This window comes from Lagopus muta, chromosome 5 (genome assembly GCF_023343835.1).
Source record: "Lagopus muta isolate bLagMut1 chromosome 5, bLagMut1 primary, whole genome shotgun sequence".
In the NCBI taxonomy this organism is placed as follows: Eukaryota; Metazoa; Chordata; class Aves; order Galliformes; family Phasianidae; genus Lagopus; species Lagopus muta.
The window spans coordinates 40960586-40987399 of NC_064437.1; the positions used below are offsets into that span (position 1 = coordinate 40960586).

Consider the following 26814-nt stretch of genomic DNA (forward strand, 5'->3'; position numbering starts at 1 on the left):
TGCTGGGGAAATCAGTCTTCCCACAGCCACCCAGTGCCACTCAGAACTGTCTAAACTGCAACACTGTACAGGGCATAAAAGCCCACAGCAGTTATGGCAAAACAATTTATAAAGCACATCCTTAAATGAAGTAGAGAGATATGGAGAACAACAACTACTGTGCTCAGAGCTTATTGCTCACCATAGTCTGAGTGGGTTTTGATAAGGTAATCTTTTACATAGCCTGAAGATGTAGCAATAAACAGTGGTCTAAGACTAAGACGAGAATCCTCATCTCGTTAAAGAAAGGAACCCATGAGCACGCAACCTTATAAAAAGATAAGCACTATCTTGTTGAAGTATAAGCTGTTATCTTCTACTTGGATTGTTCTTTAGCAAAACCAAGACATGCAAACTAGTCAACTACTTTCAATGCAAAAACACCTCCTAAAGCCCTGCAGGCCTTAAGATCTAGCTAAGATTTTCTTTCCAGAACACTATAACTGCATATGAGGTCACAGGCACAAACCAAAACATTTCACCTAACTAGAAGTATTTCCTACTGATAACTGGCTTGGTAATACTGCTTTCTACACAGTAGTTTGCACGATGGCCATCCTATTCTTTTTCTTAACTCGTGTTTATGAGACAAATATAATCATTCAGGAATAATGAAATTACTCGCTCAGCTTGGATGCCAGTTCTTGGAGAGCAGCTTCTTGGTCCTGACATATCCTTTTCAGTTGCCTGTTCTTTTCCTGAAGTTTAATGAACTCCTTAAAATAAATAAATAAATAAATAAAAACAAAAAAACAAAACATATATATATACATATATATATATAGACACACACATACATACACATACACCTAATGCCTAGAAAACTGGTCCTAACCAAAGCTGATCTTACTGAGAAAGCCAAGTGGCTGGATGACTCATCACCCTCACTATGAAGATTTCCAAATTGAATTCAAGCAGCAACACTTGAGATCACACTCTCTTAGGCCCTAAGAGATGACACCTACTTGCTTCTTCAGAAAGCAAACACAATTCACTGCAGACATCAACAGCACCATGTAGCCACGCGCACCAAGTTAGAGAGAACCTGAAGCAATTTCTGGCCTAACACAAGAGGACAGAGTCTTCAACAAAACTGAGAAAGAAAAATAAGGATTCTGGTTTTCTTTAGCCAAAGGACAGAGTTTTGATTTGAAGAAGAAAGGAGTAAAAAGAGAAACAATGTTTCCAATCTTTTTTCTTATCTACTTGCGAGAATACATTAATCTAATCTTTCTTATCTGGTTGCAGAAATTCTTAGAAGTCCCATGTCTAAGTTCATAATTAACTTTTCAGTTAATTTCCAAGTTACTATTCAAGTTTTATTGCAGAACTTACTTTTTTAAGGTTAATTATTTCTTGAGTCTCTATTCGCAGGTGAGATACAGTTTCTTTTTCCTTTTGAAGGTCATCCTCCAGAGTTTGCCGCCACTCCTTTTCTATCTTCAAATCTGTTTCAAGCTGGAGCCTAAAATATGCAAAACAAAGAACACAATCACTGTGCAAAACAGTATCACTTTAAAACATAACAAAAAAGAGTTCATTTCTGGATGCAACATATTGTTGCCACAATAAGCAGCCCATCAGCTGACCTGTTTTTTAAAACAGAAAAAAATGCAGCAATGTTGCAACATTTCAGACATGGTAATAGTTAAAATGTTACCACTTAGAGAGTGCTTTTGAAAAGAATCACATTTAGAAGGATCAAGACTGTGGCAACATTTTGAAAAGCTGACCTTAGTAAGCAAGAGAAGATCAACCACAACGTTCTAAGGTGCTTTTAATTTGTGAATGAAGGGAAGCCCTCCTTAACTCTACATAGTTTGTTTCTAAAATAAAAAGCCAACCATAGTGTCACTGATGACACAAAGAAGGACTGCACGCATCCCTGGTGCTCATAACAGTGATTTAATATAATATTTTCAGGTGTTAATCTTTTTGTCTAGACTAAGGCTTATGGAAATTTGAACAGAATCAAAGATAAGGAAGGAAAGACTTTAATGTGCTATTTTAACTGAGCTTCCTACATTGCTGAGGTTCAACATGAAGAAGGATCCAAACCCTATTAGTTTAACTGAAATCCAGCCATTGGCACAAGGATTATTCTGACGCAAAATCACTCCAGCTGGAATTTCATTATCCCGGAAGAGCTGGTGTTTAGAGTGCTACAGAGCAAACAGGACGGAAGCACACGGCTCAGCCTTCTACATCTAAATCTTGACAAATCAACAGAAAAGGAAAAAAACTGAGAGTTGTCATGCAAGGTTCTTCTGATGGAAAAACTTGTAGCTACGTTGATTTTCCTGTTTGTTTGTTGTTTTTTTGAAATCAAAACCATTTTTAAAGGAAAGACTTACATTTGGGACACTACCTCAGTACCTGGTTGGAAAAGATCAGAAGTGAAAATGACTTTGAGGTTTCAGAATTGCACAATTCTGAAGTAGTAACAATAATAAAATAAGGTTGGGGTCTGAACTGTTCTTTTGCCAAAATCTGCAAAGATGACTGCAGCAGTAAAGTGAACATTTGTCATGACAGTTAAACCAGTTTACTGACATTCAGAGTTGTAAGGGAGGCAGGATGGGCTAGTAATCAGATTGGAAATCACTATCTTTTAAGCTCCAATCTTTGTGTCACAGATTTGCCCTATCTTCAATAATGTAGCTGTTATCTCCCAACAGGATAAACATCTGCCCCCTGCAGGGAGCTTTTTACACTAGATACCTATTTAGATCACTAATGAAGAACTTACCAAGAGGAAGGGAGAGGGTTGGCTTTTATGTTACATCTTATTATTTATAATTCCCATGGATTATTTTTTTCTGCAGTGGCAAATTAAACAATTTTTAAAGGATTTTACCTTATTGATAATCTTGATCAATTAAACTATTCTCACACCATTTCTCTTCAGGTTCACACTATTACACTGTTGTGGGCTTTATTAAAAGTGTGGGTTACTGCTACTATACTAGATATTTTCTCTTGCTTACAATAGTTTCCTCATGAAGTAAGCCAGCACCTTCAGACGAAATATACTGTAGCTCCTCCCCCTCCTTCCAAGCTGCACAGCACTTCAGAGGTGCCCAAAGGTAGCCTGACCTTCTTGGAACAGCGTACTTTCTTCCATCTTGCCAGTATGCAACATTAATATCTTTAGTATTTACATTCTGTTCACAATCAGTTATCAACAGCCAACTTGTGTGAATGCACAAAACATTACTGCTAAATATTTTTTCAAACAGAAGAGATATACTTACAGCTGTTTCTCCTTCTGGGAGAATTCTTTCTGCAGACTTTCAGACTTATTCACATATTCCTGTTTAAGTTTCTCGTCCTCATTCTCAGCTTCCAATTGAGCCTTCTCTGCTTGCTGCAATCTGGTGTAATTCAAATCAACTTTGGGTAAAACTGAAGCTAGAATTAGGGTGTAGAGGGTGAAGAAGACAAATAAAAGAAAAATGGGGAAATAGAAACATTTCTAAATAAAAACAAAGTTTGGGGGAAACTTACAAACTCAAACGAGAAATCCATACAATGCCTACAGATTAGCTCCTGTTTTTCATACAGTCAGAAAGCGATCACTGTAAGTAATCAGGATTTTTATTTTATGCTAATCGATAACAGATGCCAAAGCATGACGATACATATTTTAGAATTGCAGCATATATCTTAATGCTTTTTTTTCCTTCCTCTTTAGCATATGTTTATGTGTTATTTTTGGAAGCTTTTTTTTTTTTTTTTAATAGCCCCAGCAGAATCCCTTTGCTTGTACTTATCACCCAGGGCAGGACGTGTATTGTGCAAAAGCAGCTCAAAACAATTCAGGCATAAGGCTGAATACAGAGCACTGCAATCAGACAGCAAAACACTCAACTAGCCTAACACAACAAGACATACCCCAATAGGTCCCACTACATTTGCAGAACTACTTCAATTACATCACATCTGTAAATGTAAACAGTCTGTATTAAAAATAATGCATTCTTACATTAATTAAAATAGCTCCATACTACAGACAATTTAAATAAAACTGATCAGTCAAGAAGTGAGGGGCTGTTTTCTAAATGTAATCTTTCCTTTCTGAATGCCAGGGGTTTGTTTCTGCTTCAGGTACCAATGCCCTTGAAATCCATTAGCCCACTCCGGTTTCTCTCTGCTTTACCACTTCCTCAGTCCAAAAAAAGGTAGGGGTACTGTTATAGAAGTAAAGGTGCTAAGACAGAACTTGTCCTGTTGTGCCTATACTTGCTCTGAAGAAAAGGCAGGAAGTAGAAGTGCCTGTAAAATACAGGCATTACACCTGTAAAATAGTCCCCACCTGCTGCATCTTGTTTAACAAAAATTCTTCAAGTGCCCGCTCAGGGAAGTGGGGCAGAAATCTCTGATTCATTCTGTGCTTGATTTCCCAATTACCAGCAGCTAGCTGAATGCAGAGTCAACTCACAGCTCCCAGTGTCAGATAAGAAGATATCAAGTCAGCCACATGTCTACATTTGTGCTTCAACTGATAACGTTGCCCTGGTGGAAATTTCCGAAAGCTGCTAGCAAACAAGTGATACAAGCCTAGAACTAAATACTTCACAAAGCGTGCACTGTCCCACTCTACTATACCTGCTGTTGTGAGCATCTTCCCAGACACATTTGCAGTGGTAGAGCACACAGGCCCAAACCAGATGTCTGGAAAGGAGTATTCTAGGACAAAGCAAGGCCAATTAACTGGACAAAAGGCACTACATCAAGCTGCACAAGTCTCTAAGTTACAAATTAAACCACAGAGCAGTTTGTATAACCAAGGTAGAAAGGGAGTTTGCTGCCCAAGGAACATGCCAGCCAACCCAGGCTACAGCATTGTATTCTAAACTAGCACCAAGAATGACAACACAGCTGCAGTGCAGACAAAGGCTGAGTGGGACTGAAGTCTGCAGTAGGATTTTAGATTCAGATGACACTGACAGATAAATACTTGTTTGCATAGAGTGACTGTGAGATGGTTAATGTTCCCATTTCTGCTACAGCCTATCCTTGTTTTATTCACTGGTTCTGTTTTTTTCGAGGCAGGGGGATATTTCTTTCTCTCTTTTTAACACAAAGATGGTGTTAAAGGCTCTTTCTGGTTCTTCCAAAGCAAGGAATAAGATTATATATAATCATGCAGCAGAAACCCTTCCTGTATTATGGTGTTTTGCCTCCGCTTTTGCAAATATTCCTTCCTGCTGAAAGACTCAAAAGATTATTTTCCAAGTCAACTCCAAGTTTGCTTTTCAGAGGAAACAAGGGGAAGTGCATCAAAGGCAGCCAGCAGCTAAAACCCTTATTTCAGCAGCACAGGCAAGCAGCAATTCAATGCAGAAATAGGATTTGTAAAGACTGCCTAGCAATGGGTGGAGAGGGAAAAAAGGTTGGGCAAAACCACGGGTTAGGATTACAGTACTGACACAGCCACTGACAAACAAGTTAGACAGGTACCCTACATGTAAATCCCATCTATTACTACTGCTGCCACTCAAGCTGTCCTGGAGCAGCAGAGGTAAGAGCTACAGCCACATCATTCTCTAGGCCCTGCTGCCCTTTCTGGAGCCCTAAGTCCAGGCTCCAAACACAGTGTGATCCATGAAAATTTGCTACTCTCCATCACATCAGGAGAATGGAATTGTGCTGTAACTGCTTTATTCTCAAACCCTGGAATTCTTCTACCATACGTACCGAATGTATGCTTACACCTCTTCCCTTAAAGCTACTACTGTGATGCAGCACTCAAGCCCCTTTAACCCTTTCCCCAAAAGCCCTGTTCATGCTGTTCAAGAAAGCAGTGCCAGTCACAAGTGGAAAAAATAAATAAGAAAAAAAAAAAACGAGCAGAGAGCTTGCTTTTGGGATAAATATAGCCCTGAAAGCGAAAGAAACAAGCAGAGATGAAGAGAAGTACTACTCAGGGCAACTTTTAAAATCTTTTAGTGCCATAACGAACAGGAAAAATTGCCAAATAAAAAACAAATGTCAGCAGTAAGTCCAAATGAAGATAGTTGATAAACTTTTTGACAACAGACAAGTGAATAAATAACATTAGAAAACTAGCATACATTTTCTTAACAGTAGTGCAATAATTTCTGTTCTCTCTCTTTCTTTTTAGAAGAGGAGTAAAGCCAGATCAGAAATGATGATCTTACAGAACACAAAACAGAACCCAGCTACAATCAGTTACAGTGCAGGATTTCTAGTTCCACTTTCTATGTCAAATTGTCACTTTACAATTCTGAAGTTGCATTTTATCAGTAATATTTAAACAGAAGAGAGCTGGAGGAGCTTTCAGAATGATATATCTTTGACAAGCTTATACTGGTGCTGAGCTTCATTGCTGGCACATTTGACAAATGACATTGCAATAGTCCTAGTTTGAGTTAACAGATCTTTGTCACTTCACGAATGCAGCGGACAAAAATCAAAGACAGATGAAGGCAGCAAAATAGTAAAAACAAAAATTAGGATAAAGGATAAAAGAAAAAGAAAAAAGAGGAAAAAGGATGTCAATAAAAGAATATTCATGTCACTAATTTTTTTTTTTAATATATAACCATGTTTTTAATAATCAAATTTAAATGAAAAAAAGACATGTCAAACACCACGATGACAGTGCTTATGGATGTTATATTCTACAATATAGTCTATTAAAAAAGACCAGTGTTGCACGTAGGCCACTAAATTAAACACATGAATCACATTTCAATGCTACGTTATGCATGCAGTCTAACGACAACGGAAGCGCATATGGCAGATTTTTAGTCTTTCACTTTTCAATCTTTCAGTGTAAAAACTCCCTATAATAAAAATAAAAGTTGCTAAAGCAACTGAATGATTTTCAATAGCTTCAGCAAACTCAGCGGTGATTCATTAAGGCAGTAAATGCTTATATCAAATAATCTTGCTTATGGAATAAGCAACATCAATGCTTTGGTTACTATTGCATTTCATTCAGATGGAGAAAAAAAAAAAAAGCTAACATCGAATCCACATTTTTAACAGCTGAAATAACAGCTTTTGCTATTAGCACAAAAACTGAGGAAAAGAAGAAAGATAGCAGACAAAGAAAAATGAAAGATTAAGTTTTCACTTAAAATAAGTGCATTTGCTAAAAAGAAAAACAAAAATCAATCCATAAAGCACTAGTTACAGTTTCAGGAATTTTCCTTTAAAATTTTCTAGTTTAAAGTTACATTTCAGTGGCAACAGTGTGGGAATGCAGTAAAATATACAGGGATGGAGAAATGAATGAAGGAAAACAAAGATGGATCTGTACCTTTGTTCTAGTTGTTTCATAGCAGCATTAATTTGATTGGTCTTATCCTCTAATCGACCAATTATTTCATTCTTTTCTTTCATAGCATCTTCAGAAACCTGGGTTACAAAGAAGATCAAAGACAAAGTAGTTTTGCACTGTTACTCCAAGGAGACTTTTTTTTCTCCTGAAAAGAAAAACTGTTAGAATGGTACTGACACTGAATTTCACACCTAGCAAACCTGTAGTTTACTAAGGAGGAACTTTTCATTTTTGTTTGCTTTCTTAATCATTTTGTAAGTCAACTTCAATTCACTGATCACCTTTTTAAGTTGTTCATTAGACCCTTACCAATAACAAACCAAGATACTGAGTCCTGGAAATGACAAAGGTTCTCTGTTACCAGACTTTACCTAATGTGCCTGCAAATATTTCAGGAATTTTCCTACCATGCTGTACAATTTTGATTGCTTGCATAGCTATCACAATCCCAGCTGGAAGACCCAAACACAAGGGTGAGCTTCACCCTCACAATACAGATCAACACTATTAATGGATCCCTGAAACTGTTTTACCTGTTTAGTTGACTCAAAAATGAGAATGAACATTATTATATAAAATCACCTTCCCTAGAAGCACAGCTTCAAAAAACAAAAATCTACAAGTCCTGATTACATTCCCATCTTCCTTTTCTTTCTATTCGCATTTCCTCTCTTGAAATCCAGCTTCCTCACTGCTTTCAGTGGAAAAATAACATCCTCTGTCCACTACCTCGCTTATCTCTCTGCAGCATTCTTATTTTTCCCCACTCACTCTGCCAGAATTTGACTGTTTTCTTGTGTTGTTTTTGATTATTTCTTCCCTAAATCAAACCTTCTGCATAAAGAATTTAATGCTCAATTTCCCTGGTGCTTTGTTAAATGAACATTGGGTCTCTGAAATCCATACTCTCCCAAAACATTTTTTAGCTTTGCACACTACAGATTTTCTTTATTTGTTAACAGCACACAAAATCTTGTTTCCAAAATGCTTTGCATTGCTTCGAATGCTCACATCTTCCCTTTAATATCACTATATGACTGCACCTTTTGTATTTCTCATTTTCCTTACTGGACAGGTCAAGGAGTGTGAACACCACTAGGTATACAACTATTCTATTCCACATAAGAAGTTAAAAGGCCATGCTCTTAGTTTTATGATTTGCTTTCCCATAATCTCAAGAAAATGAAGTGATGAAGTGACTGCCTTTAACAACACCTTGTGTTAAATCACACCAGCATCAGTAATGTTCCAAACAAACACGCTGACCTAGGAAGCCGAAAGAAAGCAGTAATTAGACAAATGGCAGTATCTATAATGGAAATGCATCTCTCTTACTGCTGTCGTTTCATCACATTAACAGCAGACCTTACCTGCAGCTTTTGGTACATTTCCATGTTAATTGCTTTAACTTCATCAAGCTGCTGCCGAAGGCCTATGAGCGTGTCCTGCTTTTCGTGGATGTCCTTCTCCAGTAACTTCATAGCAAGCTCTATCTCATGCTTCATGCTAACTTGAACTACCAGCTCATTCTCCATATCCTACAAAACACACAGACAACACGACACAAAATCCTTCACCAATTATGCAATGTTTTATCTACGTTTTAGAAAGACAAAAGCTAACAGAGCTGCAACAACATCATTCCAACACAAAACTCTCTGTAACTGTGCAAAGCAATGATCTACTACAAGAGCATTACGCTCCTGTACTTAGTGACTTACGCTTGAAAAAAAAAGAAAAGAAAAGAAATAAAACACTTTTGGATAAGAGAACTCGCAGTACACAATACCACATCATTTCTCATAGACACAGAGCTAAGTATTAATTTCAAAAATAGAGCTACAGCGTTTCTATTTTTGCAAGAAAAACTTAACATACGTACAGAACATGCAGTGCTCCCCATCTAAAACATTCTCAAAGAAATTCTATTTTCCTTACTATGTTTTAGCAACATTGTTACAGAAATACTAAGGCACTGACTGCTTTTTTAGAAAACCTCTCCTTGTCTGCTGTTATGGAAACAACACTGCATTAAAGGCAGAGCTTAACCTGAGCCAAACCAAAACTAGAAATAATTATACACTGACTCGAGTATCATCCTTCCTAGAAATGCTGGGTCCATCAATGAAGGAGCACTCACCTGGCGGAGCTGTGACTCCTCTCGAAGCTGCCTCCGTGCTTCATTGTACATCTCATCTAATCCCTGCCTGGAGTGTTTGTACGTCTGAAGTTCTGCTTCAACATCCACTTTAGTTACCTAGGAGGATATGCAGAATCTTTGTTCATTATAAGTTTAGCCACTAATGCCATAAACTCCAATCATGGTACAAACAGGAAAATAGCTTCTGTTTCTGCTTAGTGGTCATCAGTTTTATGAGAACTGAGTAAACTAGCAAAATAAACTGTACTACAGTATGCCTTATCCTTCAGTCAATCCAAAACGCTGCTATTTCAATATTCAGCAATCCAAACACACAACAAATCTGTACTTTTACCTGTAAAGGGTGTTTACCTCTTATCCTGTACAGGGATTTACATAAGGAGATACAAATTACAGCTTAAAAAGCAATTGCACACACATTTATTCTAAATGATGTATCATTCTTTTAATAAGAAAGGTCACAACACAGTTCACCAGCCAAAACACTCTATTTTGACAAGATTCTCAGATAATACTCCTAGATGCCCTTAAGATGCAGCTTAAATTAAATATACATATATATATATATATATATGTATATTTTAATACATACATATTTATAAAACAACCTAGAATCCTGTACCTTCAACCTATTTAAACTATTATAAAGCTTCCCAAATCTAACAGATTCTTCCCATTAAAAAAAAAAATAAAAGAGCTGTTTTAAATTTGGCCAACTAATGGTTTCTTCAAGCTGCAAAGGAAGGACAGTCAAATGACAACGAACCACACTATATTAAAGTAAAACTTCCATACCTCTAGATGATGCTGTGTTTTCATTAAGATCAGAGTATTTTCACTTCTTAATTGATGATTTTCTTCCTGAAGTTTAATTATATTGTTTTTGGCTATTGCTAACTGCAATAATGATGAAAAATAACAAATAGAAAGTGAGCACTGTTATAAGCGGGGAAAAAAATCAAAGCATTCTGATGAATGTGAGACCAAGAATGCTCTGCCCTGTTCCTGCAGCCTAACAAAGAAAGGTTTAATTCTTAACAGCATGCATATCCAAGATACTTCATTATTTTATGTCTGACAAAGAAAATATGCTTTCTTTTCATAGTTTCATTATGATTCAACAAGGCTCAATCCCCTTTTCTCATCCTATATTTTTCTCTTTCTGTTTGAATTGAAATATATCCAATTTTGTTCTTTCTGGACAACTTAATATATCATATGAAGCAATTTAAATAAGAAAGGCTCTCCCAGACATAGAGAAAACATATATACAGAAGGGAAAACATTATAACTGGACCCTTTATTATATACCCTTAACATTGGGCCTACAAGCCAGCTGATCAGAACAGATGGATAGCTAAAGATGATGGTTTGTAAAGGAGACTGAAAACTCAGAGAATTAACACTCAGGACAAAAAGTTTTCCTCTCTCTGAACACATGAGCACCCACCGTAAGCTAGCTATTCCTTCCACAACTGAATTCAGACATTCACAGTTTCCACCTCATTCACTATTTCTCAGTCAGCTTGTGTTAAAAAGAAAGGCTCTCACTCTTACAAAGCTAAAGAATTTAGAATCTAGTGAAGTATCAAAGGTAACCAAAAATATAAGAAATAAATGCAATACCAGATCCAGACAAATGTAAAGACTGCATATGGTAAATAAGCAAGGAGTTATTCAGCTAATGCTGAGAACCGTAAGAGAAATTGCTTACTGAACCACTTCCTGTGTATCAACTGGTGTCATCCATCAAGCACTAATTGGCTGCACAAAATCAGCCTGACAGCTGGCCTGAAGAAACACTTACTTTCTGTTGCTGACCCAAGTGGGAAGTTGTCATGCTCTGTAGAAATCATTTACTGATGCTGCATGCTACCTAAGCAAGCTGACTGCAAACTCCTGCAGCTACTGCACCTTTTCTTCAAGATAAATTAAAAACATCTGAACATATTCTAGACTAAAATAATTTAAACATCTTTATTAAAGAAGTGTGATATCAAAGCACATGTATTGTATGTTACTAAAAAATAATACCTCTTCAATCAGTTTAGTGTTTGACTTCTCTAACGAATCAACTCTTGCATGTAGGCTGCTAACTGTGCTACTGAGAGAGAGAAAGAAAGAAACCATTACTCAGAATTCTATCAAAACCCACTTAACCAAGCTCAAAAGCTTTCTTGTGACATACAGTCATTAACCATTAATAAGAGCCAAAAGATCTTCTCCCATTATTTGAGATTTTCTTAAACAGAAGGAAATCACGCTCCTCTGACAAATGTTTATATACTTCTGCCCAGTGCTCAATGTCATCCTGGTCACTTGAACCAGTTTTTGGATCATGTTGTACCCAAATGCTTAAGGAGTTTGCTTAAAAATGGATTTGCAATCTTGTTTTCCCAGCCCCCCAGCCCATATATAATGAAAATCATGCTCTGGATTCTCTTTCTCCAAAAATTCATTTTCCTTTATAAATTCATTCGTCTTTTATAAAACCATCTGTTTCTCCACAGTCTTTGATACTATTCTCAGAGTCCCTCCTTCTTGCTGCTTCTCGCCTTAATTCACAACACTTGTCAAAAAAAAAAAAAAAAAGAAAAGACATCCTTTGACCAGAACTTCTCCATCACCTGACAGCCCATCTCTGCTCTAAGCATAATTTTATGCTGCCCTTTCTGCACTGAAAAAAACACCTATCCTGAAACACCACTGACTTTCCCACCTATTTCTGTGGTGGGGTCTACAAAAGCCATCAGTGCATAAAGAATGGCAAGGTAGAGGAAATTGACACATTTCATGATGTGTGAAAAGAAATAACCAACCTTAAAAATGAAGAGAGCTGTCGAAGCATTGGTTTGCAAGTAACTTTGTGCATAAACCAGTGTACAGTAACATATAGCAGCTCTCACCTGAATGATGACAGCTATTACTAAGCAACCACCCCCATGCTTAACTGTGACAGTTCTTTTCTCCTCAATACAGTATAATTTTGCTTGTATTGGATGCCCAAAGATTCTGTGTCCTTTAGGACGCTTCTGCTCAGTGACTGACACTGTTTCCAATCAAAACATCCACACCCCAACTGCAGCCACATAGTGACCAACAGTTGAGATCATCAGCATCACATGAATAAATATAATTGCATGTCAAAAAGGGACCAAGATCAGCTACACTACAGATTCTACAGAGGGAGATCTGAGCAGTTTGGTTTTTTTTTTTTTGCCAAGGCAAGATGCAAAACAAAGATTCATCCACAACACACAATAATAAACTGACAATTGTTATACAGACTGTAGTTAAAATGGTATGTCTGACAATGCACCCAGATCAAATTGTTCTTTCATTTGAAGTTATAAATCCTGAACACCACAATCAATTTTGCCCTGCTATTTCTCTCTCTGAAGGTTCTGACTATCAAAAATAAAGCATGAAAACAATTTCCTCCCTCAGTCTTCCAAAAGAGAGACTTCTTTCAGCCTCTCTACATCCTCAGTTTAAACATGAAAAATATTCACCCATTTCCCTGAAGTTCTCTCTCACAAAGCTGTGGTAGAAAAGGAGGTAGAGGCATTTTACCTGTAAGCCTGAACAGACATGCATACTTCAAAGTAATACTTACTTCAGTTGTCTGTTTAGTTCTTCAACGTAATTCTTTTGGTCCAAAATTGCAGCAATCTGTTCATTTCTAAAGCAAGAAAACCATAAATAGAGCTTTAACAAAACGACATAGTGAATTATGTTCTGAAAACTTCAAATGCAAATGTTCACATTTTGTACTTTAAAATAATAATAATAAAAAGCAATTTCATCTCACAGTCTTGAAGTGAGTAACTTACATGTTGTGACAACATTGAGAGACAAAAAAAACCCCACTGCTTTAATTGCAAGTAACTTCTGTTTACTCAGTCATAACTCTGGTTCTTTGAAATATGCTCCTTTACTCAGCTACCTTGCAATCCTTCAGTACTGTCCATCAAGGTCAGTGCAGTAGGTGAAGTTGCTTAGCTTGATCCAGCCTGCACACATTCTGATAACGAACCAGTAATAGGGAACAGTGTAGTGTGCCATTCTCCTCAAGACTGTGAGATTATAATATTTTGCTTTTAGGAAACTTTGGTTCTACAAAGGACAGCTCATCAATCAAGAAATTATTTGTTAATATCCCAAATCTGAGAGATTTACGGAGGACATACCTTTCCTTTCCTCCAATGTCATCGTCACTCTTTAAATACATAGAGAAATCGATCACACCAACCTAGGAGCAAACAAATGTATACAGTTTCATATGGTGAAAGAAACTGTTGTCCACATTCAGGGTTTTGTATTCATTTCCTAAAACCTAGGTTACATCAGCTTTTCAAAAGGTTTCAGTTTATTTAAGTGAAGTTCAGAAGAACTGAACAGCAACATTTTGAACCAACAGGCCCAGTCTCATTGATCTGTTCAAAATGTTTCCTTGGAAACAAAAACAAACCGTGAACCTAATCCTTCTCAGTATGAAGAAATGATGACTTCCCAAACCTGAATGAGCTTAGCCAAGAGCTTATAGGAAAATTTCCAGTACTGCTGAACCTTATAAGTGACTGAGGAGGCTTGAGATAATTAGTCTGCGGTATTTCACGTAACAATCTTCCACAGCACACCACCCATGATGTTTCTCCCATGCTTAACTTCTCAAAATTCCATGCCCAATAGCACTACCTCTCTGCACTTGCTGACTACCAGGTATGCACACACTACTTTCCATTTCTACTTTTAAACTTTGCTAAATCTTAACCTTTACTTTCTATTCAAATGTAATTCAGTCATATATACCATAATTATTATCACCTTGAGCTCCGCTTCCAAATCTATTCACAGTTCCGTACGTAACTCATTTGCTTTACCAAAAGTATTCCTTTCTTATCTCTAGCACCACCATTACAATCATATTTTCCATTTCTCTGATCTACTTCTTCTTTCTTCAGCTCCATTTAGCTTTTGCATACAAATAACTCACTACATTTCCTTGGATTGTACATCATTCTCCCATGCATTTCCTATCATAGTCTTCTGTCTGTTCTTTCCACATCTTTTCTATAGTCTCTCCTCCAAAAACTTTTATTTAAACATATTTAGCAAAATATTACCTAAGTTTTCCTTTAATCCTCAATGTGAACACACATTTCTCCATTGAACAGGAATCTTCCAGTACACCAGAGACATACTCCCAGATGTGATTCTAACCATCCTTTAGAAGTCTCTTTCTACTTAATTCAGCTTACCACTTCTGGTTTCTCTGAAGAAAATGTCTTATTTATGCTACTCTTCACAAAGGAAATTCCTATAAAACCTCACCCTGACATCCACAATTGCCTTCCCAAAATGAGTTTTCTCTCCCCTCATGGAACTAAGCCACTGAGTGACCTAGATAGCACAGATGCAGCTAGCAATAGCTACTTTGTAGTTTATAACACACAGTAATTCTCAGTACTGAGGAAAGCACACTGATAAGGCTTCTATAGTCACATGTTTTTCTGTATTGTGCCTTCTGGTAGGTAATACCAGTACTTAAAACCTTAGAGAGTTACTAGCACAAACTCTGTTAACCCTATGATTCAAAACACACAAAACCTATTAGCTAGAACTTTTCTTTGACAGAAAAATTGCTTTTTCAATCAAAAACTTGAAATAAACAATTATCATTTAAACTACTCAGAAATTCCCCAAATTATCTGGCAAAAAAACAATCAGGGCTGAACACAACTAACACATGTTTATAAATACTTGCATGTATGCCTTTAAAAAGATTCCATCAAGATTCACTTAGAAAAAATGGGAGTTGGAATTCAAAACAGCCTGCAAAGCACACAGAGCTCTACTGATACGCTACTGATACTGCTTTGTCAGCAGTCTCCCCCTCTTGTAAGGTCTTTTATTACACTAAGTGAAGCATGCTAGTTTTTCTTTTATTCGCATTCCCATTGTGTTCCAACAATAAATGGATCAAACAGGATAAACTGAACGTGGAACAATGCCCAAAGAAAAGGATGAGCACAACTAGAACAGAAACAACTCTCCCATTGCTACTACTGCATCCATTTGACAATGAAACCTTTGCGCTCTGGTGATTACCACCATCCAAAGGTCTGATCCAACTGATACTGAGGCTAACACAACATCCCCTCTGACCTAGGATCATGCCCTGAGCAGTCTGCTCAGATTTCTAAATTCTCTGCACACAAAATGCTCGTTGACTGCACGCACGTTACTTTACCTGTAATGACTTACTTGTGAATCCAGGTCTTCACCCTTTACGCAGAGGTTAGCATCTATTACATTTAGCCCAACCAGCAGTCCAACAATAACTGCTCCTTCTTCTTCCATCATCAGCGCATGATACTCATAAAATTCACTGTTACATAACAACACAGTCTAAATTAGTACACTCTGTATATCTACATGTAATAAAATATAATTATATTTTATATAATATATAATAATTATATATAATTATATAATATGTATAAGTGACTCCTGAATCTGAACTTTCTTTGATTCTCATCTTCCTCCAGCACTCTTAAACACTGTGCACATTTTGCTTCCATGAATGTTTAAAACTAGGAAGCACAGTTTGCCTCAGAAGCTATCAAAAAATACAGACAGACCCTTTGGATACAGAAATCTAACCCACAAGCTGGTGGAGGACTGGAAAGTTTTGGCAGGAAGACTTCTCTTGCTTTTAAATAAGGGTCTTCCCTATATGCTTGTAGTAGCCACTCTGACAGAACTCTTGTGATAAAACAGTCTGGACATCAATGAAGACATACTTGAAATTAAATAAGCAATGTAAGAGATTAAAGGGTTTAAGAAAAACAGGAAGAAATGAAATTATGTAAAGGTTTTTAAAAGAAAAACACTCCAAGCCTCAGAATATCAATATCCTCCTTGCATTCTCTAAATAAACTTTAGACCCTATGAAACAAACTGCTCATTCAGTGGAAAAGTCCACCACTGTTGACCATCAATGTCACCCTGACGCATCAGCATTATCTGAGGTAAACAACAATTCTTCAAAATATTCACAAGTGACAGAACTGAAAATAAGATGGTAAGTCCTTCTTTCCTTTGTGCTTCACTCAGCTTATCACAAAGGAGAAATTATACTAGAAGAAAGCAGCGTCAGATTTAGAACTGTGAAAGGAAGGGCAAATTCAAGTCAGCAATCCTCCACACAATGGCTGATTAAGAGGAAACCATGCACATGGTAAGGGTGAATTAATCTTCTCTTCACTTGCTTCCAATCCACATTCTGCATGGCTGAGGAACACAGCAGGAGCCCTTCCCCATCACCTCATCAATGAAAGAGCAGTGAAGCACGCTGCAGATGATGGGGGGAGACATCTCTTCATCCATCAGCTGGCCCTCAGTCTTCATGAGACAACAGGGTTTGGTCTCTTGATCACAAGGACTGGAGGAAATCAGCCCAGATGCCAGAAGCCATGTCTTGTTTGGTTTTTTTTTTTTTTCAGGATATATTAAAAAGCAGCAAATAGGAAACACTATTTTTCAGGAGACTACATGTATAAAAATAAATTCTAAACAAAATCTATTTACCTGAGAAGCTCTCTCTGAATGATTAAACAGCGAAGATAGTCAGCCATTTTCTTCTGCATTAGTGCCAACCGTAACCAGGCCCGGGCACGGCCCAGTGGTGTTCTGGAAAAAGGGGATGGAGAAAACAAACAGTCCAAAATCAACAATATATCGATTAATTTACTGTCTTGATTATCTTATCAGTCTACCGATAGAGCAATTAACATTTCCAAAACTATTCTGGTTTCAGAAATTGTTTTTAAACTACTGAACAACACAGTACAACTCTACACAACACACACCATGTTCAAACTTGAAGTTGTATATCTTCAAAAACTGTGGTACCTTAATAAGATAATTCAAAGAAAATGATGGCAAATTTAGCTAGTAAACATTAATATCTAACAAATTAAACCTGAACGTTTTGCTGTAGGTATGCACTTACAAAGTGATGTGCACAGAAGCGGAAAAGGGAAAAAAAAAAAAAGTCAAAACCCACATTGATATGCTATATCAAGATGGAAAGTACAACAAACATAACCAAAGCTTGATCATCAAGCTTGATACAAGAGTAAATAATAATTAGTATACCTATATACTTTAGATGAGGTCTAAAGCTAAAACTTACAATCTTAATGCTAACCACATAATCACTCTCAATGTAAACGAGCCCTTTCAGAATTGAATATGCAGTCAGCTACACAGCTAGATGCAAAAGCAGAGTGCAGAGGGATGGAAAGAGACTGTAGCCTACAGCATAAATTCATATTCCAGAAGGATCCTGCGCTGGAGGATATTTCTATGAGAATCCAAAGAGCCATCCCATTCTTTTCACTTCAGTATGGTACCTTTTCTTTTTGTTCAGAGTACGTATTTGCTACAGTTCTAGACTGTAGACTGTGATACAGAACCTATTTCTTTTTGTACTGGTTTTGTCCGTTGCTCAGAGAAGTTTTCTCCCAGAAATATCAGAAAAGCACATAGAATTCCCACTTTCGTAGGTCTTTCATGTGGAACATAAGTAGCAACAAGATCCCCCCTATGCACTCCCCCAGTATCTGGTGATAGCTGTTCAAAGGCTTGATTAAAGCCAAATTAAATAATGACAACTGTAGATTCTCATTCAGATCCTGTATTTCTTGCAGTATATTTTACCAACACAACTTACTTGAGGCCGGGCAAATCTCTGACACTCGCTGCTATTTCCTCAGCTTCTGGATATAATTTCTCCACAAGTTCCAAAGGACCCCAGATAGTTTTATTGTAACTTAAAAAGGATTTTCTTACTAGAAAACAAAAAACATCACTGAGTTAATTGAAATGCTGGAGCAGTTTCCTTCAAAAATAGCTGACCAGTTCGCCAGTGCCCAGTCATCTTACAAATTACTTTGCTGTGAACATTAAACTGCTGCTGCTAGAACAAGACAATAAAAAAAAATGCCTACTTACATGCTACGCACATACAGATGTTGAGTTCCTGGATCACTCACAATAAACAGTTTACAAAGCAAAAAGTTGGCAGATGCAGAAATGCAAGTTGTGAAGTACTAGTGACAGCATCGATTACAGAAGGAGAGAATTTACATACTTTACTCTCTTCTTAAAGAAATAGGCACACACTTAGATCTTATTCAACAGAGGAAGGAAGAAAGACTGCATGTTTGGGATGAGAAACATGCATCTAGAATAACCACCACACCTTTAAGGCCATGCTTCAGACAGTGCTCCATGACAACAAAGAACTGCTGCAGAGGAGGGTAGTCAGAATCCAGAGTACGGCCAAAGCTCAAAGCTGATTCAATGAGTCCTTTGATACTCAGTTTGGCCATGTTCAGTAAATTTGCTCTTTCTACAGCTGTTGGATCTTTTACAGCTAAGGCAAGAAAGAAAAAAATGTCACGGTTCAAGTTTTAGAAGGATGCAAAACGATGAAATGATTCATAGCTGCCTTGCTCAAAGAAAGCTTACCTTAAACTAGGTAAATTCAAAGGAATAATTCAGTAAGTGCTACAGGCCACCACGTCATAGAGAGGTGGATGGTCCAGAACAAACACCTTCACAGATCCTATGCTGTTGTAACAGGTGAATCAAAAATGGAGGCCAGAAACATCAGTTCTCAGTTACCTTGTTGTCCTTGCTCCTCTAGGTAGCAGTCAGAAACAAGGTAGCATGATCATCAATGCTGCGCTAAAACGCTCAGCTGCTTAGGGGCAATCAGTGCCCTTACCACCACATCTAGAAAGCATTCCTGCTTGGTATATTGTAGCATAATAGGCTCGCAACAGTTGTCTCCTCTATAGGATTATTCTCCATAGTGGCTCTACTATCCTTTACCTGATTAAAGGATATGTTTTCCGTTTGAGGCTGGAGCTACTCTCAGTGAGTAAATCTAGAGTGGTTTCATGAAAACATAATGTATGCACACTTGTGTTTTTTTTTTTTACAACAACAAAAATAAGTAAAAATGAAAACCCAAGATCCTTGTTATAGATACAAAATATTTCCTAGGCAGAAAAAAATCTAAGTGTAGGAAATAAAGCTTTTGCCAATAGTTCTAATTAAAAACGCACTGTCCAGAACGTACATGAAGAAATTTACGTTTAGGGATTAAACCTTATCAGTAAGATTCCCACAGCTTTTCAAAGTCACTCTAATCAGACAGAACAGACAAGGTTCCTCTCTTTAGAGCTGCAGCTAATGAGAGCAGTATTCGGGAGATTCCTACTTCATTTTCACTCATAATGAAGCATCTCAAACACTCAGGCTGCCATCTATTTTACCAAATGGAAACACGAGACAAAGCCACACTGTTCATTCACCAGGATCAAAAGGATTGGAAAGAAGGAAAAGAAGTTTATGATTTATTGCTTTCTGCTGTTTGCAATTAAATATTATATATGTGTGTGTGCATTTTCTTTAGAATAGCCAGTTTCTCACTGGGTTACTCCAAAAGCAATCAAATCACTTGTCTGACTTCTTTAATGGCACCACTTTAGGCTTTTAGACATCAGAAGCTTAGAAAACTACCTTCTTAATGTTCTCTATTCCTAACTGCCCATCAAACACCAAAGTAGCACACAACCCAGCCTACCTCACTTCTTCTAGAAAAGCAGCATTGCTGAGGTAACGCACCTAAGACGACCTTAACGATTACTTCCACGTAGCCTCAATTTACAGGCACTTCAATAGAAAACACTGTCACACAGCTGGCAGCACGAACAGCCGGCGAGGTGCTGAGCAGCCCCAGCCCTGCGAGAGCACGCAGCCCCCCGCTCAGCGCCAGCCCGACCCACCCGCACGGCGCTCTTTGCTTTCACGTGGCTGCTGAGACGCAACGCGCGGGCTGCACGGGCCGCCGGCGGCCGCTCCAGAAACACCGCGGAGGGCCCCCCGCCCCGCATACGGGACGAGCCGCGCCGCGGGTATCGAGCGGTCTCCGCACCACGGATGCGGCGGGGTCCCGCCCGCGCCTCCCACCGCCGCTCCGCCCTCCTCTGAGACGGCGGAAAGCCCTCGGCTCCCGCGCAACAATCGCCCGCCGCCACGGCCCCGGCCGCGTTGCCGCCCCTCGAAGCCTGACAGCGGACATTTTCTGCTCGCGCCCCCAATGCCCCGCAGCCCCCGGCCCGGCGCCGCTCACCCATGGCTGGAAAGGAGGAGGAGGAGGAGCCGCCGCCGCCACCCCGGCCGCTCCCTGCGCCTCCTCCCGCCCCACCCCACCCGCTGCTGCCGGAGCCCGGCCCCAAGGGCGCCCCCTGCGGCGGGAAGACCGCCTCCCACTGCAGCTCGCAGTTATCGCGATACTCCAGCCCTGCGCGGGATGTTAGCGAGCCTGGCTGTGGGGGAAGGAAGGCGCGGGCATTTCAGGACGGAAACACGCTGTTTCTGGTCACGCTCGTTTTTACTTTTAGAATTAGCCCAGGAAAGAGCAGAGCACGGAGGATTGCTCAAAACCTGGCATCACGGACTGTGCCTGTACGAGAAAGTTTCAGAAGTGACACAGCTCAAAGGAATGCGAACCACTTGGTTCCTCGTTCGGTGGATTGAAACAACTACGAGCCCCAGGCAGAGCTGCAGCTAGGGAGAGCTGTTCCAGTTCCTTTCTTTCCCTCGAACTGCTCAGAAAAAGGAGTTCAGTGCATCCGTATCACCCTTGTCCCACTTGCATGGAAAAACCAAGGGATTACAGAAATAAGCAAGGGAGCTTCAGCTGAGAGATTCATTACATTATATATATAAAAATTAAAATGTTCTATACTTAAAAACAAAAATCAAAGACCATGAGGCTTTTTTCCCCAAACCACACAACACAGCATTTTAATTAGGAATGTTAATAAATGGGGTTAGTGGATGTGACCTACATTTTAATGTGTAAAATCAAACTGAGCGCAGAGAACGCAGTAGTGGCTCAGTACAGCACTGAACTCTGCCCAGGCCTCCTCCTCAAACTTATCCCCCCATCCATATAAGCAGAAATGTGTTTATCAAAATTAAAAATGAGCATAGAAACAGCTAAACAGTACCTGAAGGAACGAAATACTTTACATTCCTGGTTTGTTACACGTCCCCTGGTTCTAAAAGGACCAACTCCACAATCAGTTTATTAAAGAAATGTGTATCGTTACTTTTACTGAAAGAAACATTTAAAATCATTGAAAATAATTTCAATCTGAATGAAGCCAAAACTGAACTGTGCATGTCAGCACTCACATTCCACTAAGCAATAATTTACATTCAGCAGCACCAGAACAAAATATACAAGAAATATCTTCTAAAACACTCAGTCTTCACAATCATAAAATGTTACATTTGTGGATACCTTCATGAGCCCCTGCGGGAAGATTGAAGATGTAGGAAGTTAAGGAAGTAGCTCGTAAGCATCTTAGGGATGTGCTGCTTTCAGAAACAAAACAAACAGGAAGTGTACGAGTATGTACAGATGTCATCTGTAAAGAAAACATCTAACTTTCCTATTTAAATAGGAGATGTAAGGAGCTGAAACAAGAACAGACTTGATACAGTGCCAGAGAGAATGAAGAAAAAGATGAACAGGTCACAGGTTAAACAATTTTCTAAGTTAGGAACCTTAATCCTGAAGCATTCTCTCAATAGGTATTTAAATAAATGGCTCTTCCAAAAATAGTCATCACACTGACGTGAAGATACCCTGAAACCAAGACAATCAGGAAAAAGAAAATGCAGAAAGCAAAAGCATTAAAAATGTACTCAAATTTTAAATAAAAAGCTATATCAAAGTTGATTTGCAAATCACCATGGAGTTTTATTTCTACTTTTCAAGACAGAATGGAAGTCCTAGATCTGCCTATTAGCTTGTCATCAAAGCCTGCTCCTGGCACACGCCCACCATGCGTGCATGCATACCGTTCTGACAATTAGCATTACAAATATAATCTAAACGATCAAAGGTTTTCCCATTCTTACCTCCTATCCAAAGTAGTCTTACCTTCCCCCTTTCACAAAACAGTGTTGAAAAAGGATATCATTGCCTCAGACTGCAGATGGCAGAGCAGCTTCTCCAAAGGAGGGTAGCGGCGGAGTGATGGAACGCAGCCCACCATGATGAGTTTGTGCTTGGCTCTTGTGATAGCAACATTGAGTCGTCTCCAATCCTTCAGGAGGGCACCAAGCTGATAAATAAACAATCTGCTTTTATTTTTCCCATGTAAGTTGCAGAATTAGAGGTGGATAATTTTCAAAATGTATCTAAGTTTAAGGTTCAGGATAGTTTTTAAAGTGGAATGAAAGTCAGGTTAGGATGAACAACTCACATTTTCATCGTTACTGTTCCTAACAAAAGACACAATTATGATACTTTTGTCTCTTCCTTGGTATTTGTCTATAGTGTTGACTTCCACTCTGCTCTCCTTCAGTCTTGCCATCAAATCAGTGATTACTTTCAACTGATGTCTGTATGGCGATATAATACCAATGTCTGAAGGCTTACAGCCAGCCTAAGTGAAGCAAAAACAGAAAATAGTCACTGTAGTTAACTTGTTTTTCTTTTTTTTTCCCCAGCTGAAGAAGCCTGTAGGATTTTTTTTTTTTTAAATAGTGTTGCAAGCTATCATCTCTGCAGTAAGAAATCAATGGAACTCTAAATGAGATTGGTATAAATCAAGGAAAATATTAATAACTGCAAGATCCCAAGCTTTGTCTTCACCTAGCATAGACAGGCATTCTCAAAATCCTCATTCTTCTTTCTTCTTCAGACTGGGAAGTCAATATGCAGAACTATTCATTAGTCTGCAGCACTCCTCAAGTTGACTAGATTACGGCCTCAAGTTGCTCTAGGGGAGGCTTAGGTCGGATATCAGGAAAAACTTCTTTACAGAAAGGGTTGTTAAGCAGTGGAATAGGCTCCCCAGGGAGGTGGTTGAGTCACCATCCTTGAATGTGATTAAAATCTGTTTGGATGTGGTGCTCAGGGACATAATTTAGCGGTGGGTGGTTAGAGTTAGGGTAGTGTGGTTAGGTTGCAGTTGGACTTGGTGATCTTTTTAGGTCTTTTCCAACCTGTGCAACTCTGTGATTCTATGAAACAAGGGAGAAAGGCAAATCCCTTCCCCTCCCCCTCACAAGAAAGCCCATCCTCATCTCTTAAAGAATTTAGCACTCAGCTTTTATTTCACCCCAAACTCCAACCAGGCATGTGACAGGGAATTGAATGCAGACTTCAGATCCCTTATGTAGCAACACAAAGCCAACCATGAATTTACCCTCACAGTTATCCCACCAAGAATAACCACACACATGTAGTCAGAATTTCCACAGCAACGTAAGATTAATTACAGAACACTCCCTCTTAAGCAACATTCAAGTAAAAGATACCTTAATGAATAAAGTTGTGAGGAAGAACACTAGTTTGGCTTCTGTCACATTACATACACCACCTTTTTCTGTGTGTTCTGGTGCTGGGACCTTTAAAAATATAAATGGAAAATAATGAGCATCTCTGAAGGTGCACTGTATTCTGATCCTTAACTCATTCTATCATACAGTGTTCATGCTATTTTTTTTTTTTTTTTAAGGTAGGGGTAAATGCTAAATTCTACAGAGTACCTGTATCAAAAATTAACCTCAGAGCATTTACAAAACATGCTGAAACAATTAGACAGAATTTGTTTCCAGTAATAGCCATTTCATAACTCCAAATTTCTAGTAAGAGCAAGTCACCTCAAGAAACTGTCAAGGCTCCATCATCTGATTTTACATCTATACAATACATATAATAAAAATAGACTTTTTGTGGTGAGGATTCTTTTCATTTTGCTTGACTGCTGTAATACATGAATCTTATATTGAAGATGGACTTCTACGTTTGAGATGGATTTTCTAGCATATAACAAAATTTAAATGGAAGAGAAATAAATGAACTTGACCTTTTCAGTGTTCAGAAAACATACAGGTTTGTCTGGCTCAAGTACTTCTTTCAACCATATTTTTGAAGCATCTGCAAGCTCCAGTTTCAGCATTTTTAGATTTGGCAAATTAGCAGTGGCATTTGACACCTTCTCTGATCCACATTCCAGTTTGCCTTCATACACTAGCTTGTTACTCAGTGACATAATTTTACTAAGGATGAAGAAGAAAGAAGTGGTGTCAAATCTTGTAATTTCAATCTCATGTTTAAAAAAAAAAAAAAAAAAAAAAAGGAAAACTACTGTAACAAATAAGTTTAACATACCAACATACCTGTTCATTCTGTATTGCACAGTCAACTGGACAACAGCATTTTGGTTTTGCTCCAGCCTTTTAAATAAACTTTCACTCATACCAAGATCTCTAGTACAAAGTAAACAATTCACAAAAGCATGTCAGACAACATACTGCAAAAGCCCTCCCAAAATTCATATTACTGGTACTTGTCCAGCGAATCTCACCTTGCTTCTGAATTCTGTACAAGTGGAGGCAGCTGCTGATGGTCCCCCACCAGCACAAACCTTTTGGAACAGAACAGTGGCCCCAGACAGATGGGCTGGCTTATCTGGGAAGCTTCATCAACTATACAGAAATCAAACTGCTTCTGAACAAAGATGGGGTGATTTATGCCCATGCAGGCTGTTGCTACCACTGGCTGAAAAATCAAGACACACTAATAAGAGAAAGCTTCAATCCCTGCACAGAACATTTTTCTGGTTAAAAAAAAAAAAAAAAAAAACCAAAAACATTTAAATTAACTAAAGATAAAACCAATAAATTTTAGCCCTTTAAATCAATGCCATTCACACTGCAGACATATTGACCTTGTGTTCTTAAAGTCTAGCAATCTTGAAATCTCACTCTTTCAATTAATTTACTTTGAAGTTGCCACCACCTGTTTCTCCAACTCTTTGGGAATTATTAAATGTAATTATCAGTTATTTTGTGTAAACATAAAAAATGCTTTTCAGCTTTTAGACTACTACAATTAGTCATTCTTGGCTGTAATGAAATTGCAATGATGCAGGAATTGAGCATCTGTTTCAGCACAGATTTCTCCTGCCAGTAACACATTCTTGAGATGGGTTCCTAACTCTACAGCATCTGACCAACCAGAATACTAACATAATATGCATTGCAGGCCTTGCAGAAACACTTCTCTCACCTGACTGTTGTAGAGCTCTTCCAAATCCATTACAGATTTAATTGATTTGGACCTGCAAATTTCTTCTTCTGTAAATTTCCGTATATCTGGATGAACCTTCTGAGCTCTTCCCAAACGCAAGAAGCCTACTTTGAATTTGGCTAGCTTCAGCAGGATATTGTCCACAGCAGTGTGTGTAAAACTAGTCAGAAGAACACTGAAGCCACAAGCAGAGAGAATTCTCACCTAGTGAGTGGAGAAGAGGAAAAAAAAAAAATGCTTTTAGCTTACAGAAAGACTTAGCGTGACCAAAGCTGGGGTGGAACACTAAGTTTTCAGATGGAGCCAACAGCCAGTATGACTTCATTAATATAATTCTTCCCAGCCAAATCAGCTAGTGTGCTATTATCAAGGGAATATGAGCAACAGAACTGACGCATCTCCTAAACAGCAGGCTTACTACACGTGATACAGAAGAGTAAGAGAAGGACATCTACACATGCTTGCAAACTACATTAAAAAGGCAGTGTGCCAAAGAATATCAATACTGTATGCAGAAGCCTTCCAGACCAATTCTGGAAATAATTTTCCGCATGAGAGTTTAACATCAAATTCAGTGGAATGAGCTGATCCAGTAATAGCAGCAGCTTGCTCACTCTTCATCTTCCTCTTGCCCCACCAGTTCTCATGCAGCAGGGAAATGAAAGGAGGCAGAAGACAAAACACCCGTTCAGGAAAGATAACAACTGGATGTGAAATATCACTTCTTTCAGGAACAGCTCAGCCCACAGCCTGAACCCAGTAAGTTCCTGCAGCCCATTTCTGGGGAGAGAAAACCACTCGCCAGAAGGGTCAGTGACTGGACCACACAGCTTCAGCACCTTGGGTTTATACAGCTCCCATTGGGCAAATTGTAGACTTCCCCAAAGAGTCCTTTTTTTGAGCTGCAATTCAAGGCTTTAGGACTTGTTGGCATTTAGGGACAAAAATTGTATCATTAAAATGTCACAAAGTGATCAAGTATTACTTCAATTTTTTCCCTCTCACATATTCCCATAGAAGCAAAAGACAATCCTATTCCACAGAGCAAGTTTTCAGTTCTACCAAATAAAAGTTCTTAAATTGAAACAAAAAAATTTCCTTCTT

At 38.5% G+C, this 26814-nt stretch overlaps 1 protein-coding gene across 11 annotated transcripts in view; it reads right to left on the reverse strand.

Annotated features, from left to right (window-relative positions):
• The window catches only part of LOC125693540 (DNA replication ATP-dependent helicase/nuclease DNA2), a 39668-nt gene that overhangs the window by 3482 nt on the left and 9372 nt on the right, over positions 1-26814 (reverse strand). For 3 of the 11 annotated variants that reach the window (XM_048945623.1, XM_048945619.1, XM_048945622.1), the window contains 22 exons: positions 25690-25914; positions 24986-25179; positions 24798-24887; positions 24485-24677; positions 23934-24023; positions 22874-23056; positions 22584-22732; positions 21904-21932; positions 18784-18957; positions 18253-18370; positions 17106-17207; positions 15780-15903; positions 13703-13764; positions 13129-13194; positions 11547-11616; positions 10308-10409; positions 9492-9608; positions 8722-8889; positions 7331-7428; positions 3294-3413; positions 1375-1504; positions 661-755 (listed from right to left, as the gene is read on the reverse strand). In XM_048945623.1, the coding sequence (XP_048801580.1) occupies positions 661-755; positions 1375-1504; positions 3294-3413; positions 7331-7428; positions 8722-8889; positions 9492-9608; positions 10308-10409; positions 11547-11616; positions 13129-13194; positions 13703-13764; positions 15780-15903; positions 17106-17207; positions 18253-18370; positions 18784-18957; positions 21904-21932; positions 22584-22732; positions 22874-23056; positions 23934-24023; positions 24485-24677; positions 24798-24887; positions 24986-25179; positions 25690-25914 (2699 nt within the window). The other 8 variants (XM_048945620.1, XM_048945625.1, XM_048945624.1 and 5 more) reach the window with 8 other exon arrangements.